General features: G+C 39.2%; 1 protein-coding gene across 3 annotated transcripts in view; it reads right to left on the bottom strand.

Moving 5' to 3' along the window:
• Window positions 1–4,360: 4,360 nt before the first annotated feature.
• Window positions 4,361–18,337, bottom strand: part of cnot10 (CCR4-NOT transcription complex, subunit 10) — a 29,110-nt gene continuing 15,133 nt past the window's right edge. For 2 of the 3 annotated variants that reach the window (XM_067602550.1, XM_067602552.1), the window contains exons 6-19: window positions 17,937–18,020; window positions 17,773–17,856; window positions 15,220–15,337; window positions 14,896–15,045; window positions 13,896–14,098; window positions 12,809–12,930; window positions 9,656–9,835; window positions 7,980–8,060; window positions 7,742–7,855; window positions 7,437–7,567; window positions 7,281–7,313; window positions 6,955–7,082; window positions 5,160–5,235; window positions 4,361–4,809 (exon numbers count right to left, since the gene is read on the bottom strand). In XM_067602550.1, the coding sequence (XP_067458651.1) occupies window positions 4,649–4,809; window positions 5,160–5,235; window positions 6,955–7,082; window positions 7,281–7,313; window positions 7,437–7,567; window positions 7,742–7,855; window positions 7,980–8,060; window positions 9,656–9,835; window positions 12,809–12,930; window positions 13,896–14,098; window positions 14,896–15,045; window positions 15,220–15,337; window positions 17,773–17,856; window positions 17,937–18,020 (1,665 nt within the window). In that variant the 3' untranslated portion in view covers window positions 4,361–4,648. The remainder of the gene's footprint in view (window positions 4,810–5,159; window positions 5,236–6,954; window positions 7,083–7,280; window positions 7,314–7,436; window positions 7,568–7,741; window positions 7,856–7,979; window positions 8,061–9,655; window positions 9,836–12,808; window positions 12,931–13,895; window positions 14,099–14,895; window positions 15,046–15,219; window positions 15,338–17,772; window positions 17,857–17,936; window positions 18,021–18,337) is intronic. The other variant, XM_067602553.1, reaches the window with a different exon arrangement.

Raw genomic sequence — 18,337 nt, 5'->3', positions numbered from 1 at the left:
CATACTTTGCATTGCACTGTAGCCTGCTAAAATGGTAGCAATGATAGCTTATTTGTGCCTCCCCTTGGCTGGTGACACCAAACTAGCCATGTCTCGTGACTGCGGTTACTTGAGCTGCCAAGTGCAAAACTATGGTAAAGTGAGCTGCCGTCTGAATTTCATTGAAAGTAATGTTACACTCTGAGCGAGGCAAAGGTCCTGAGGGGTGCATATAAGTGTTTTCTTTCATGTTCTTTCTGTGTTCTTTTATGAACATAATGCTGACACTGGTTTGCATTGTACTTTTTCCTCATGTTTGATCTGTTGTAAGTTTTATTTTTCCAATAGATATCAGATATATCCTAAAGATTGCTGTTCCTGATGCCCTCATTCAGGGCACCCGGCTTTTGTAGGTGTTTTTAATTCTATGTGTAAAGAAAGGGTCAAACGTATATTCCATGGCAGACAGTCCCGGTGTTATGGGTGGACCCTGGGGGGCCAGGCCTTTTAGTGTGGCACAATGACAATTGAAGATAACATTATAAAATAAGAAGATAGACTACAGCTGTACTGCCAACTTTTGGGCTACGTTTTGTTTCCCACATTAAAAGAAAACGTAAATGGTTGGCATAGATAATAAATACACTGATTGACTGATTAAAGTACAATTGACCACAACGCCTTCTGCTGAAAGTTGCTGGTTAACAGTTAATCGTGTTGCTACTAATTTAGCTGAGCTGATAACATTAGTCAGTTTAAAAAGGGAGAGAGGTGTCAGATTAAACTTGGAAATAAACACTGAATCTAAAGCCCCTTCACGCATGCAATCGATCCCTGAAATGTTAAGGAACATTTCCTGCATAGGGTCATGTGGAAAAAATGCTGGCACAGCTGTGTTGTGAATGAAATCAGTAACATTGCGGGGACAAGCACGTAAATGGTAACGTCCATCTGACGAAAGACACTTTCACTTGGAGTGAGCGAACCAATCATAAGACATGACGTGTGGGTGACGTACAGCGAGTTGGGCAGTGCTTGGTTTTTATGTCTTATTTATTTTATTGGGACCATGTATAGTTTTAAACATAAATGTTACCATTTGATGTACTGTACACGAGTTAGCTTATAGCTAATTTTCATCTGCAGTCCCTTCGGCAGGTCACAATTAAAACTTATAACAGCACAATAACAAACAGTACAAAGCAAAAAACACAGGACACATAATACAAAATACAAAACTACACACAATAACACATCACATACACCCACAATGTCAACCAGAAATTAATAATGTAAGCTTGTCAAAAGATAATTTGCGTTCATGAGAAGACCATGAGTCTGTCTAAAACTTGCTAAGTTGTACTTTATGTTTTTAACTGTTTTTTAAACATGTTTCTTAAAGTTCAAATTTGGATTCAGTGTCACACCAAGATATTTAAAATCAGTGACTATGTCAATCCTCTCACCTTTGATGAGAATATCAGCGTTAGGTTATACCATGATTTTAGAGAAAAGTACCTTTTGTCTTGTTTACATTTACATTCAGACAGCCAATGTGTGAGCCAATGTGTGATCTTTTCCAATACAATTTTTAGCTTAGAAGCTGCTAACTCAGCTGTTTTTGCATTTGTGTACACAACAGTGTCATCTGCATACATTTGCCTTTTTACATCATGACACTGTTGAGGAAGATCATTAATATATAGGCTAAATAATAGAGGACCTAACACTGACCCTAGTGGAACACACATTGTGCACTTCATGTTACTGGACAGTGTGTCCCAAACTTTAACACATTGTATCCTATTAGATAAAAGCAGAGTTTTGATATTAAAACATTATGATTGACTGTGCCGAATGATTTACGCAGATCTAAAAATAAAGCACCAACTACTCCTCCTTTATCAAGTCTTGATTTAATTTGCTCTATTAAGTGCAAGGTAGCAGTTCCAGTGGAATGATTTGCTTTAAGGCCAAATTGCATACAATGTAGACCAAAATTGCTTGTATTAAGAAATGTTGTCAGTTGTTTAATGAGAACTTTCTCAGCAACCTTTGAGAGTACTGGCAGTATACTTATTGGTCTGTAGCTACTGGCTTCAAGGCGGTCTCCAGATTTAAAAATAGGTGTGACAATGGCACATTTACAGTCATCAGGAAAGGAGCTGTGTTTAAAAGAGAAGTTAAATACATGAGGAATGGGAGGAGTTAAAATATTTTTGTGTGATTTAACAAACATGGTGTCAAATTGGAAAGCATCTTGACTTTTGGAACTTTTTAAGGAGCTGATCAGCTTGAAAACCTGGTGTGTAGCATCTATAGGAACAATATCCTGTTTCCTTTTCGTAAATTTATTTCTTATCTCATATGCAGACTCAAGAAAAAAAATATTAAAGACAGAAGAAACAGCAGGATGATCTTCAATTAACTTTCCCTGTACTTTGACTTTAAAATCTCCTAAAAATGTTGGCTCCCTCCTTGTGAGATTATCAATGTTTTTCTAGATCAATTTACTGTTGCCTTTTGCCTCATTCAAAATATTGAGATAAAAACGAGATTTATCTTCTCTTAGCTCTTGGATAACTTTGTTCCTTAAACCTTTATAAATCAGCATGTCAGTGTCCCTTTTAGTTTTAATTGCCTTCCTTGGTGCTGCATCTCTAGATTTTTGTTTTTATTTTTAGATTTTATCTGTATCCTCACATTAAATCCTTCCCTCACAAGGTTGATTCTGTGAGTAAAGATCACAGCCATAGTCCACATTATCAGAGAACAGTACATCATCCCAGTTCAAGCTGTTAATTTCACTGACAGATTCTTCTTGCTTAGCTCTGGGTATGCATTGAAGGACCATTGTCTTGGTTGCCGTGGTCTTAAATCTATTTTTAGTCAGTTTTCTTGCACATAGGGTTAGGTCATGATCTGATAAGCCAGTGATTAAATTATAACTTTTAGTTATTCTTTCTGGTTTGTTAGTAAATATCAGATCAATTTGTGCACAGGAGCACTTTAGACTTTTGGAATTTCTCTATGATCATTTTTAGTTTTTTGGCCTGTCTGTTTTTAACACAGCAACCACGTCACAAACCTTCTCATATTACGACTAAACAGTGCACAAAAATATATTTCTGAAAACATTTGAGGTAAGAAATAGGCAGTGCAGTAACATAATCTTGATTCATATTTGATAAGGACTGCCAAGTTTGACAGTTTGGTCTGAGTTTTTTGAGTTTCGCCTTCTTCTTCTGTTGACTTTTATGGCAGTTGGTGTCCATAAGTGTTGCATTACTGCCATCTGCTGGACTGTTCCTTGCCAATCTATTCCAGCATTGCCATGTTATGTGTGAAAAGGCGCAAGACAGAAATGTTCCTGAATATAGCTGCATGTGTGAATAGTGAAAGTCACCTGGGTGCCTGAAAAGTTATCCTAGCAATTCCTGGGAACTTTGTGAAAGAGGCTTAAATGATTTAGACGTGTCACACACACACCAGTCAGTGTCAAGTGTCAGTGATTGTGGTCATGTCTGTGATTGTGGTTAAGTTTAATCAGTCACTGAGTAGTTTTCTAGCCGTTTTCAACGCTCATCAGTGAAATTGCCATTGTATTATGGCTTTTGAGGATTTTCCTACATTTGAGTGGCTGGAATAGTCATGTGCAGATTATATGGTAACTCAAATCCAAACCCTTCCTTCCTTCTCCAATTTTCACATTTTTATGCAAAGTGTAGCCCTCAAACGCAAGGAAAAAAAAAAAGAATCTAGGCTTGGCATCTGGGCATTAGATGCCTTCATAATGCACTTACAATGTAAGATGACTGGCCTCATCACTCACATTTTTATTTTGAACAGGAGGACTGATTACAGTGAGGAAAACCTGTTTTCCTCACTGTAATCATCTTTTGTTTTAAGATACACTTGAAAAATTGTGAACCTATCCTTTAAAGCAAAATAGAAACAGGAAAAAACTGAAAGCTTTAAGCATCACAAATCTTTCCGGACTCTTACATTAACTTTTTTTGTCTTCATGATGTGTTTTTTGTCATGAAAGGGATTAACCAACTGTTTAACCTTGATTATACCCACAGTCTGCATTCAACTCACTGTCTTCTAAAAACAGCACCACAATTGAGGTTCATTATATTAAAGATGGTCAGTATTTACCCCCTGTACTTCACTTAGATATTAAGATTTTTACAACTGAGCAAAATCAAAATGTCCTCATTACATCCACTGTGAATTCCATTCACTATAAACAGTACACTGTAGCCAAACACTATAGCTACATAACTTGTACAGTAGTTAATATAAGTGATGAATGCAGCTTCCAAAGCCTCCCTTGCAAAAAATAAAATGCAGGTATTCAAAAGAGTCACACATGTCATACAGTAAATAAAATTTATTTTCATAGTTCAGACAACACACAGACTCCTTAGTCAAATGAAAATAAAAAGGTCAGAGTGATCCCAGCTGGTCTCAGTCCATGGACACTTCTCTCCTCAGTCAGCTGCCAGACCTGCATTTCATATGGCTCCTGATGCTGAGGGGAAGCAGCTTTATAAATATCAAGACTCCTCAGAGCTGTGTGTGTGTGTGTGTGTGTGTGTGCGTGCGTGTGTGCGTGTGTGTGGTTTGTGTGGCGTGGAGTTGGGGGGAGGGGTGTTGCGGAGGCTCATTTGCGCTGAACTTGTGTGAACGATGAAGGTAGCAGGATGGGCTGGACAGAGGGGAATGGCTGGACGGGTTTCTTGCGGGAGTCTGGGGAGACCCTCTGGACCGCCGTGGGCAGCAGCTGGTTCCGTTTGATGATCTGCAGGGCCAGCTGGGTGTTTCCTGAGGACACACAACACATACTCACATACTAAACAATCCAACTGCTATGGGCTAATACCCAGCGCTTTTTGAAATCTGATGATAACTGTGTCATTATGAGTTGCAGTATGGATTTATCAAAGTGATACTTGCTGATCAAACATTTTTAAAATAAGCCAAACTACTCAGATATATCAGTGTGTAGTCAGTGCTGTTTAATAGCTGTACAAGAACTTATCATTCCCTCTGTCTCTGCTCCTTAATTTCTTAACAACTCTCTACTGTATGTTGTGTAATAAAAAGGCAAAATCTCTCTTTCTACCTAGCAGTTGCGTCAAACAGAAAAACAGAGAGTGTGTGGGAGGGCTGACCATTCTGCAGCTCCAAGTAGACTCCCAACAGGATGGCTTCAGGGGGAATCTCCTTGGTGTTTACCATAGACGCAGCCTGATGAAAACAACACAAATTACAGCTGGTTCAGCCAAGAATTATTACTTCCCTGTGAAATTATTTGAACAAGAAAAGCTTTTTTCTGATTTCCTGATTTCTTTTAACCATTCGAAAGGCTGAAAGCACAGGACCTTAGCATGGGAGCACAGTAAGTTGACCTTCAGTTAGAATTGTTTTGTCAAACTCATTCCATGGTCAAGAACTTTGTTTTCCATGGAATCTGAATGCAACATGGTGTCTGCACACATGAAAGAGTTCAATACTTTAATATTGCAAAACCAACTATAAAACAGCTGTATTATACTACGTTTCTTATTGTCAACAAATCATATGAGAAGACCCAAACCAACAATGTGTCTGTCTGTCAACACTTTGACTTGTATACCCTGTCTGTGGCTATCAGTGCCAAGCCCATAGGTCCTAAATCTTTAAAAACAGCTCACAAATACATAGCTTCATTTTTAGAAAAGTCTCAGTAATTTCCTAAAACAGCTGGTCACTGTAGTTTTTAAAAGTTACTCAAACAGGAGGAAATAGTGCATTTGATGGGGACTATTTTCAGTGGTGGATTAATCCACATTTGGTGCTCTATCTAATGAGTAGCTATTTCTAGCAGCAGGAAGGTGTATGTTGGACTGAGTCAAAATAAACTACAGCGTGTGTGTGTGTGTGTGTGTTCATGATTCATAATGAAGGAACATGTTACCCAGTGCAACATTGTGGCTCATTGATGTGTTTTTATAGCCTGGCACTGCCAGACTAATTCGCAAATGCACGTTAGTCTCGAACTTCTCAGTTAATTTTTAGTTTCCAAGGGGTGTTATCAACGGGCACAGGCCAAAATGCTTTTGGACGCAATTGGATAGACCTACAACCCATCAGAGTAACGAAACGCGTGATGTAGCGCTGGGTGACACATGCAAGTTGGGTGGTGCTTCATCCATTTTCAAGAAGGAAAAAATGGCGTCATAAACTTTCTCATATTACAGCTAAACAGTACACTAAAATGTGTTTCTGAAAACATCTGAGGTGGGAAATAGGCCATAACAGAATCTTGATTCATATTTGATCAGCACTGCCTACTTTGACAGTTTATTCTAAGTTTCGTGAGCCTGGTGCATTGCGCTGGACGGACCTCTGCAGACTGTCAATCACCTGCACCAACCAATCGCGTGCTCTGATGGAGTTTAGCGACGTTGACCAATCACACTATGATATCCCCACGTGGGCAACCCCCATATGTCCCCACGCATGTAGATAAATGGTTGTGATTGGCCCGTCATGGGCCAGGACGGGTGGGAATCTGTTTGAATGGGTGGGGGGCCAGACGTATCTGCCAGAGCAAATAAAACATGAACTCTGCAGATTCATCTGATACCCAGGCTAGTGTTTTTAATAGTTTAGACAACAATGGAGCTCTATGGCACAGAGGAATAAGATATTCAGGCTGTACTTCACACACACACACACACACACACACACACACACACACACACACACACACACACACACACACACACACACACACACACACACACACACACACACACACACACACACACACACACAAAATACCTCCTACTTTGATGCTAGGAAAAGTATAGAATATCATCAGACTTATTCATTTAAAATGCTGTATCTAAAGAAAATACAACTTGAGACATTTAATTTGCACTCCCAGGTCCTGCTGATGTCATGGGAAGTTGCCGTGGTTACCTGATGCAGGCATTTGCGGGCCTTGTCATACTCGCTCCTCAAACAGTAGGCACTGCCCAGGTTGAAGAGCATCATGGCCCGAGCTGATGTTACACTGCTGGGGTAACACAGGGGGGTCTGCTTCCCTGCTACAAACACACATGCACAATGGGAAGTATTATAGAAACATCATATGCTGATGTGTAATTTATCTAATTGTACTGTACATCAGATTTTCATTCTTACTATTGGACATCTAGATCTGTTTTAACTGAATAATGCATAATTGCCTGTTGGACTGTTCTGGGTAAAAATTATGCATTTGGGTTTAAACAAAGTCAACTTACAGGACTCAACAGGCTCATCTCCTTTGTCAGACCCTGTTGACAAAAACAAACCAAGCATTACTATTAAACTGAGACAGAGGAAAGAGGACTAGGAGGACTCAGTGTATTGACATGTTTTTTCCTTGTTTTGTTCAATAATGTGTGAAATCAGCAGACCTTGGTCTTGTTCGCTGGTCAGCACCCCCATTGACACGTCACTGACATTCTCCGGGTTGAGGTGAGCAATAGCGTCAGAGATCCTGTCCAATGAGATGAGGGCTTCAGCAGCATAGAGGTGACCCAGGAACCTGAACATGCAGCAGAGAGAGGAGGATGGTTCAGTGATTCAAAGTAGACAGAAACACTGGTGAATCAATTCTTTGAAAGAGTTTGAACATGACTTGAAACGGTCATGTGTGGTTGCAGAAAAAAAAAAAGGCATGTAGACCTTCTATGATCTGAGGAAAATACCCAGCACTTACTTCAGGGATCCTGAAACCTTGGTTTGATGGAGCAGTTTCTCAGCATGGTTTAGAGCCATCAGGTTGTCTCCCAGTGCTAACGCCACATAGGCGCTACAGGCCAGGATGGAGCACCTACATATCCATAAATGGCATTACTGATCAACTGTACAGCTCTCTGACTTCTGCGGGATATTTGAAGTTTCTGAGTAATGACTGGTAGAAAATGAGAAGAGAAGGACATGTAACGTCTTATTACCTGAGGTTTTCTACCTCCTGTTTTCTGAGAGGAGATGATGGAGCTGCAGACAAGAACTTATCTGCCTCCTGACCTTTCCCACTGCAAAACACAGACAACATTCATCAGAACACATGTGTGAACCAGTCCACATTCTGAGCTGGATCATAAGTCGACCAAAAAGTCAACATAGTGACAATACACACAATAACACAGTGATCTCTGCCCTTAGTGGCTGATCAGATGGCTTCATCTCAAATGAAGAGTGGTGGTGTGAAATACAGACATCACGATATGTCACCAAGTTAAAACACTGACTCAAATAATTTAGTGTTTCACTAGAAATCTTTTATCATCATTTATCATCTAGTCATTTATTCATGGACCCATGGACCCTTGGACCCTTGGCTGGCAGTTACATGCATGAAGTATGTAACTCACTTGCAGTTGTTCACGTTGTATAATGAAAAATTCTGTTTTTGGGGTATTTCCTAAGTTCATAGTCCTAAGACGTGCAATGCAATTTAGCGCACCAGAGTGTCCACTTGTTCCATTACCCAACTTGTACAATGAAAACTGAAACGGGAAGTTTCGAGAGCCGGAAAGAGAGACAGCTTGCCTTCACAGTAAAAGTTGCAGGTTTGGCTGTTATGACATCAGCATTAAACTGTGTGGTGTCTCTCTGGATCACTGCATTCTTTTTCTTTTTTTTTTTACAGAAGAATTAGGCCAGGCTGTGTATTCAATCACTAAGTAATAACAAAAAATAATTTATTATAAATTTTTCAATAACTGTAATGACCCAGCACCATGTGTGTTTTAGTCCTTTCACAGTGAAACACAGTTTGCTTTTCAGTGCAAAGCCAATCTTGGTAGGTGCAGTTAGGGACTCAGAAAGCAGACATGAGAAGCCACAGCAAAAGCAACACTCCATCCACAGCTGTCTTCCCTGCTGTCTCACAAGCTCTCTACTCTGGTCCTCTAGAAATTCTGTAACAAAAGCAAATGTTTTGTTAAGTTTAAAACAGATGTCTTAGTGAGATGGTAAATTCAGTGTGAATCTGTTCACTTAACTTTTACTTCACATACCTCCATGTCCCTTACGGCCTGAGTGCTAGTACATCTTGCCAGCATGCAACAAGTCCCCAGGGCCAGTTTCACCGCCTCTGCTTCATTTTACATAGTTTCATCTCCAAAGTGTGTAAAAGAAGTTATGAATTATTTTCATTATTTATACTATTTGTTTATTTAGTTTAGCTCTCTTTAAATTGACTGCTGCAGCCAACACGCTTCAAAACTCGCAACTTTTACTTTGAAGGCAAGCTGTTTTCGGCTCTCGACTTTCAATTTTCATTGTACAGTTGGATAATGGAACAAGCGGTGGCTCTGGCGCACTAAATGGCATTGCACGTCTTAGGACAATGAACTTAGGGAATACCCCCAAAAATGGAATTTTCATTATACAATGTGAACAACTGCAAATGAATTATACTTCATGCACGGACCACCATGACATGCTTGGTTTTGCAGTAGTTCCGATCCAAGATGTATGTAAGTGACATAAGGGTAAAAGTTGACATCACACCTCCAAACATCGCTTACTGAAGTCTAGATGTCATCTGACAGTGAAGAGATTTAGAGTTCAGAGGTGTTCTGATAGCTAACAGGTGTGTGTGAGGGGTGTGTGTGCGTCTGACCTGCAGGCGTCACTGTTCTCACTGCCGCTCTCAGTGCTTCCTGACTGACTGGAGCACTTGGAGCCGTTTTCTGTCTTCATGTCCTGCTGCTGGTGTTCAGGCAGCAGCAGCAGAGCGTTCCTCAGGCAGATGGCTGCAAACTCCATACTGGCTACTGGGATGGCTGCTGACTGGCCCTCACTGTACAAACACATACGCACACATTCAGTGCAGTCACTGGGCCCAATTCTAATTATATCAGGCAATTATAAGCATGAAGAGTTGACCAACTTTTATGTAAACAGTGTCACGGCTCTTGTCAATCAGATGTAATTGTCTATTAAAAAGACAATTACATCTGATTGACAAGAGCCGTGACACTGTTTACATAAAAGTTGGTAAACTCTTCAAGTAAAGGCGTGGACTGCCCGTCCACCTCAAGGTGTAATTATCAGTCTTTACAGCTTGAGCACCTGGTGTGAAAGTTAGTATGCACACAGACTATCTCAGTGGGCTTTTCAGTGCAGTACAGTGCATGTGTCAACCTGTCCCTTTATTTCATGACGAAATATATTTATATAAGACATCAATCTGTCAGTGTTATCCGATGTAATACTTAGGCTAATTACACAGTAATGTCTAAAATACCTGCCAATGTCTCCATCTTTACAAACTCATGTTCAAACCAACAGAGCTTTATTTGAAATTCTAGTGGAGATTACATTACAAAAGATACTCAATATGTCAGAATGAAGGCTGGGGAAATGTAGACATTTATCAAGCATTGATGGAATGGTGCAGACATAGAGTCAGCTTAGCTCTGAATATTTAACAGCAGAAACAACACTAACAACAATATTGTCATATAGTATGGACAATATTTTTCTAAATGTGAAGAAACTAACAGAATGATACATGTTTTTCTACCAAATTTAGCTCCTTGACAACAAATCCTGTATACGTTATATTTTTGCACTTTTTTCACTTTAAATGCATTTGATGCAGTTTTAGATATATGGATGCACAGTATGTTTCCTAACATTCCAGAAAACCATTGGTTTCCACTCATTTCTGTATGACATAAAAAGCTTTTAGCAGTCAGTGAACATCAAGTCTGCATTCTGGTTTGTCAGGGTTAAATCAATTAAATAAATAAATTATCACCATGAAGTAATAAAATAAATCTGCACTTAAACTGCATTAACACATAATGAAAATATAACATACAATGACAAAGGGCATTAATTACACAATGCCAGACATTTTTATGAGTCTGCCAATAAGATTTTTGTATCATATAGAAAATAATAGAAACCAATGGAAAGGTAGAGAAATACATTTTGAAAATCTGTATGGTTTGCAAAATAGGTAGCTGTGATGTAAAGTACATGACATTTGTAGTAAATAAGATAAAATATTCAAAAGCACTAGCATGGCCCTTTAATGGAAAATTCAAGAAGAAAACCAAGACATCAATTTAACAGTATGAACAAATGTCTACATCAAGTATCTTATCCTGTGGGGTGATGGAGGATGGCCTAGCATGGGTGCAGGTGAGAAAAATCTTTTTGACTGAACGTTCTGTTTTTGATGGTGTCCAGTACTAAGAGTCACCTAAAAATGATTTTTTTCATCATTTTTTTTTTATTCTTGATTTTTTCTTTTTTTTTTTTTTTTTTTTAAATAAATGGTGCAATTTGCTGAATTCTGGCCATGATTTTATCCCCGGCACAGGCACCAATTTAGTCCTATTTCTCTCCTTACTGGACTAAAAACTTGTAGGCCTACTTATTTCAACTATCTAACTATATTTTAGAATAAAAATAACACAAATATCTGTACCTATTATTTTTATAACCTTTAAAGGCAACCGGAATCTACATCAGTAAAAGAAAAAAGTTCAAATTCTTGTCACTTTCATATTTACATATATGACTGCACACTGACAATCACTACTCTTATCAATACTCTTTATTGGCTCGGTTCTTGATTTATACTCTTATCAGTTCTTTTTCATTACTAAATAATTGCTTTTTAAAAAATATATTATTTTAAAAAAGAACAAATTCAGAACAGGATTAGAATTTATTTATATTTGAAATATAACTAAACGTTGTTTCTAGAGTGGCAACAGTAACCTATACTATAAACAGCAAGGTAACTATAGAAACTCAATAATATCTTACTGGAAACAAACCTAAAATGTCAATAACATAAATAATATTCATGATCAAAATACTGAGTGAAGTTTATAAAGAATGAAGAACACAGACATCAGTCACTATCAGTCATTGATCCTGTCCTTTGTCCTCGTCTCTCTGCTGCTGATGTGATTCACTGCCTGCTTGTAGCACTGGTAGACAGAGGAGGGGGCTGCTTTGCGTCAGCCAGCAGCTAAGCTAAGACAGCTTTTGTTTCAGCTTGTTCCTAACAATTTGCTATTAGCTGAGCTAGCACGCTGTGGTTGTGTAAAACGTAGTGAGATGAGAGACTGCGGACAGAGCAGACTGAAATATCACTTTTCTACATGTTTCTGCTTGCTGAACAGGTGTATTGATAAAGTGCTGGCCCTTTTACTCCTTAAGGTTTTATTGTAGTGATAGTTATGTTCACTTTACCTGTGCTCTGTTGTTTGCTGACTTTGCTGTGTGTGTGTGTGTGTGAGTGTGTGTGTGTATGGAGGAGCTCAGCCCCGACACAGAGAGCAGAGGAGAGGTTGCAGCGTGATAATAAATTACACCAAAATGTTTAAAAGAATAAAAGATAAAAGAATCTGTGACGTCTGAGCTTATAAATACCACAGTCTTTAATTATTTAGCCCTGGGGCCCATTTAATAACACTTTTGGTACCTATCCCTACAGAGATCTAAGTGCACATTCAATAAAATTGCCGTACCTTTGATTATTCTGGAGAAAATAGACATATAAATTGATGCATATACAACCTTGGGAAGCTGGAACAAGTGTTAATGTGTGGAACAACAAACGTCTCTTTCTTTAGCCATTTAATCATATACAAAGCAAAAGGTGGAAATGCAGTGGCAGAGTAAAATCTTTTTTTGCGTTAGCAGTAGAAATAAACAGACTCTGTCAGGACAAATAATTCACTTTTGACGGAGATCCGTCTGTTGACGGAGCTCTTGCACCCATGGACTAGTGTGAGTGGACACTGACCTGTAGATAGTGTTCTGGGTAGACTGTGATGCCAGGACGATCTTGCGGTGGTAGCCCTGCCCGACAATAGACTGAACTATACCTTTTTTACAAGGTAAACCTTTGCTCTCCTGCTCCGAACCCTGGAAACAAACACAATGACAGCACCTCATGTGGATTTCTGTTCACCTGTATGCCATTCAAAACTGGACCACTCATATCATGAGGAAGAACCACTCTGCTTTCTAGATTATTTAATGTCTGTGAATAATAACTGAAGTAGGAACATAATTAGATATTACCCTGCTTGAGGTGACATAACCTTGATTCTGAACCCCCTGTTTTTAGATTTTCATAATAACCTACAGAACCCAGGAAGGACCAATGAGAAAAAAAGGCTAATTTTTACTCTCGATTTAATCATTTGTGCTCTTGAATGAATTATTTTGCCTGTTCCCTTCTTGTATAGGGCAACAAATGCATTCAGTCAGCTGGAAGTTTGAAGAAAGCGACAAAGAACACATTTCCCTTGATCCAAGCTGGATCCAAAGCAGCCACAGGATTAGTTGTACGTCTTCCTTTCTCACAAGAAGGCCATGTTCTTTGCACTTATTGTGCATCCACCTATACCCATGAGGCACCCAAGAATACTGAAGCTGAGTTTTTATGAACTGGATGACATCTGCAGAAGATAGTGTTTATGGCGAAGATGTCTGTTATCCCATATTCGATAGAATTTTATAAGGGATCTCAGAGATAACACAGTGTTATGCTTGAAGTATATCCACATATCTTAGTCCAAAATCAAAATAAACCTTATTAAATCCAAGTGATCCACAGCGAGGGTGTACGCCGGACGAGAAAATGGCATGAGGGTGATTTCTGTTAAATCACAAGCACAAATGAGTTTTTTTTCCCCTCCATGGTCCTTCCCAGGCTCCAAAATAACCAGTACAAACAAAGCATAACAGATCAAATCAAATATGCCTACAAATAATCTTTAAAATAACCATAAAAAATCCAGTAGATTCCAATCGGAAAGCTAAAAATGCTCAACAAACAATGAATTACAGTTAAACTGTAAATGTTGATGTGATTTAAGTCATACCCCCTTGTTAGCGGAGATGCAGCACTCTGCCAGTCGCAGCCACAGTCGAGGGTTGGAGTGGTAGACCTGCACCGCCTCCATCAGACACTCGAATGCTGCCAGAGGCCTGCCGATGTGCAGCAGCTGAATGCCACAGTTATAAAGCAGCTCATAGCGCTTGTTGGCTAGTAGAGCACACATGGGGATACCTGTGAACTTCTTAGCTGGAGAATAAAAGCAACAGAAGGAGAAAGGGACTTGTTACTATTTAGGGACAGACACACAGACAATCTTTCCTCGATTTCTAAGCCGAAACTGAAGTGAACACTTAACACAGTAATATAGAATTAGATTGCACTTGTTTGAATGATTGGAACTTTGAAAAAAGTTAAATGAAGAAATGAAAACAATATGTGGATTAAAACAACACCAAAAAGGAATAAGTGCATTTATATTCTTGTGCCACGGTAAAAGCTAATTCTCTCCACGTGAATACAATGTCACTAACTAAATTCCATTCTCCTCCATTTTATGGGGCAGAAATCTCAGACACATATCTCAACCTGGACAAATACAAGCAAAACTATGAGCATGGAGCAATACCACTGGAGAGAAGTGTGAAAATTAATGTTTGTTGTTTTTTTGGGGGGTGAACTGACCATTTAAAAATTGCTGTACAAAATACTTTGTTTTCAGTGGTGACCATGAAAAATATACCATATCATTTCATTGAGCCATATTTTGATGAAAATTCTAGAAATAGAAAAACTGTTTTGAAGATTTTGAGCAGGGAATCATGATGATTACGCTGCAGTGGTGTGTTGAGAGGTTTTGTAAAGCTTGTTAAAGCTGCAATCCACTGTAGCCACTGTTCATCCAAGATGAATAGAGCGGCTGTTCTCTATGAAGGAGCTAGCTACAGACTTTTTACATCCAACTCTCAAGCCTACAGGAGGCCAACTGGATGGAGTGTCACTTGAAAGCTTAACAGATTCAGCCAGGAGAAAGCGCTGTGACTCACATTGCCCGTTGCTGCCATCTCCCAGCTGTGCACAGGTGTGGTCGTTCTCTTGCAGTGCCTTCTTGAAGTAGAAAATGCCTAGGTTATGTTTCCCCATTGCAAAGTGAATGCAGCCCAGATTGTTCCAGAACATACATCGAACACATTCACCTGAATGAGACAGGACAATCCATCAGCTAGGAACCTCATGAAGCAGCATTGATCCAATAATGACACAAAAACAGCCTGAACCAGGACAGGTCAAACCAGAACTAGCTGTATGGCCTTTTAACACCAGGCTTATCAAAGGAAGCAGTCAATCATGAGAGGTATAGAAGTTGTCACCTGTCTTGATGGGTCCAGGATGCTCTGCGATGTTGGAGCTGTTCAGCAGCTTCACTGCTTTCCGGTAGTTTCCTCTCAGGTACTCAAAGTTACTCTTAAGGAAGAGTGAGGATGCAGACTGATGGAGGGGACAGAAAACAGGTCAGGGAGATGAGCAGGAGAGGGTATGCACTTTCACATGTTATAACAGTAATACAAAAAATATCAGCTTTTTTTTTTTTTTTGAGTAAATTTCTTCATTGCATCTCTCTCTTGGATTATGACTGAATGTGCAGCACAAGAGATGAAAGCCTAGTTACAAAAACTGTGAGGTGCACAACAGCTTGCACACCACACATACTTGGCTTATGGCAGTTTCTGACCAAACGCGCAGGAGCCAATAGTTTGCGTGAGGTAGAGCATAAAATGAAGAGCAGCACTTAATCCTACAAAGCTGCCAACTAGGATCTGAACATAAATATTAAATAATATAATTATAATTTAATAATATAATATCAAAGCTGCAAGCAGCGATGATCGTACACCTTCATGCACGTCAGGGTGCACCGCAGTCTAAGTTCTGTTATTGGGGGTCAACACAATAAAGCAATACATTAACCAGAGGACAACTTACATGGATAATTATTGTCATGAATATTGAACATTGCATGTAGGAGATATCTATCACTTCCTGTGTCCACTATGCAGTGCTAGATCACACCCACTAATTATACGTCATGTTGCTGTATATCATATGTAGACCACACCATGTAAATCAGATGATGTTTGTCACATAAGGCTGACTTCCTGTTGCAAGTAGGCTGTGCAACCAAGTGGGTCATGGAGGTCGCCTGACATGCATATGCATTTTCATGAAGATTGGACATTGCACATAGGAGTTAAATATCACTTCCTGTGTCCACTATTTGGCGCTAGAGAACACCAACTAATTATATATCATATTGCTGTATATCATGTATAGATCACACCATGTAATTCCATGTACATCGGAAGACGTTTGTCATATAGCTGACTTCCTGTTGTCAGTAGGTGGTGCAACTTCATGTTTGATGGCGAAACATGAAATTTACTAGCACACCATGCCAAGGGTGTTCCGTGAAAGGTCGAGATTTTGATGACTTTTCTCTGTGAAAAGTGTCCTGAGATGACTTTTGTTGTGATTTGGCGCTATAAAAATAAAAATTGATTGACTTTTCATTGCAAAGATGAAACCAACCAAATTTGAAGTAGGTCAGGTCAAATCTCTAGGAGGAGTTCGTTAAAATAGAATGCCTGCAAATTGCAAAAACTGAGAAAAATTGCAAAGTACATTCAAAATGGCTGACTTCCTGTCAGATTTAGAGTATGCCTCAAAAAGGCTTTTTTGTGCTTGTGGACATGATATATGTGCGTACCAAATTTCGGTCATCTTTGCCAAATTTTGTAGGGGGCATTATGGAGCCATTTGGCCACATTTATGCCCAAGACCCATAAAATATTAAATTTTTCACGACTTCTGATGCGTCTACAAAGTTGCGTAACTTTTTGAGCACGTTTGGCCCCTCAAAAATGCGATTCTTTTGGGAAAATAACAGGGAGGAATAATAATTAAAGTTACAAGCGGTGATGATCGGGCCCTCGCACCTTCGTGCACGTCTGGGCGTGCCGCATTTAAAGTGCTGTTATTGAGGAGCAACATGATGCAGCAATACATTTACCATACATTTTCAAACATCACTCCCATAGACTTTCCATTATAAATTTTAATCTTTTTAAAAAGTTACATAAAATCACTGGAATATGCTAGAAATAAGAAAAGTAATAGCATACATCTCCTTATGGAGAGGTATATTTTGACATCGAAACCATGTTGATGCGACAAATCATATAGGAGTAGTTAAGATGCCAAAAAATGGCGAAATAATAAATATAATAATAATAATAATAATAATAATACTAAAGAGCGATATTATTACAATAATATTCCTTCAGATACAATAGGGCACTTGACATTTGGGGTTTTTTATTCACGTCCCGTTGGTATTGGAGAGCAGAATTACAGAACTCTGGGAATTCAGAGATGCATAAAATGCAATTCATTCTCCACCACAGTGAAATTACCATTGCCTCTTGTCAATACCAGAAACTCATTGGACACACATTGTAGAGGTCTGCACCACACAACCTGGCAGAAAATCAGCATAGTTGCAATGGGTGAGGCAGCTACATTGGTGTCCAGAAATAATGGCCTTGTTGTGTGCCACTGCGCTTGCCTTGTTACAAGGAGCACGTTTGGCATCCACACCCTCACACCTGAAAGGCTGCGTCAAGCATAACAAAGCTTTTGAAAGTTCACCCTGCTACTCTTCTGTTTATTCTTTGGCAGTCTTGTAAAAGTTGTTCCTGAATTTTTTTTTGAATCTGTGTTCTCAATAACCCAGGACTTCCTCATCATGACAGCACTCTTTTAAATGTTTGTTCCATATGTCATATATGCTGACTGTGTGCCAGTCCTCACATGCATATCCTATATATTCTGTTCCCTGCCTTTCAGCACCAAATAATGAGACTCACATTTCCTGCTGTGTTCATCACCGACTTGATCTCCCTTTTACAGGCTTTGGAGGACTTCATCTGGATGTAGGCTCTCACTTTGTACTGTACAGGAAACAACAGTCATGGTTAGAGCCTGAAACAGCCAGGCAGTGGATGTTCATATCCATGAACAGAGCTCTTACCTGGTGCATCTTTGATTTAGCTGCCTCAATCATCGCTGTGAACTCTGCCCGCTGGTTTGCTCCATCTTTGTTTGAGCTGTTGCTCTGGAATCAAACACAGCACTCAATAAACAGTAAACTGTGTGCTTTTAAATCTGCATGATATGATACATTTGTTGATAGAAAACATCTTCAGTGATCTCAGACACAACTGCATGATGACTAAATCAAATTCTTCCCAGCCGTAGCTATTCAGGTGTCAGAGCTCAGATATATAATAACTTTGGTTAGATAATGGAATAAAACTATTACCTCATGGAGAAGAATTTAAAAAAGCAGTCCCTGTTGACAGGAAGGTCTATGGATTATCCAGTAGGCTTGGGCGGTATCTATTTTTTCATACCTTCCTGACATTTCACCGG

This window comes from Thunnus thynnus, chromosome 10, assembly GCF_963924715.1.
Source record: "Thunnus thynnus chromosome 10, fThuThy2.1, whole genome shotgun sequence".
NCBI lineage: Eukaryota > Metazoa > Chordata > Actinopteri > Scombriformes > Scombridae > Thunnus > Thunnus thynnus.
This window is presented reverse-complemented; position numbering and strand designations above follow the sequence as displayed.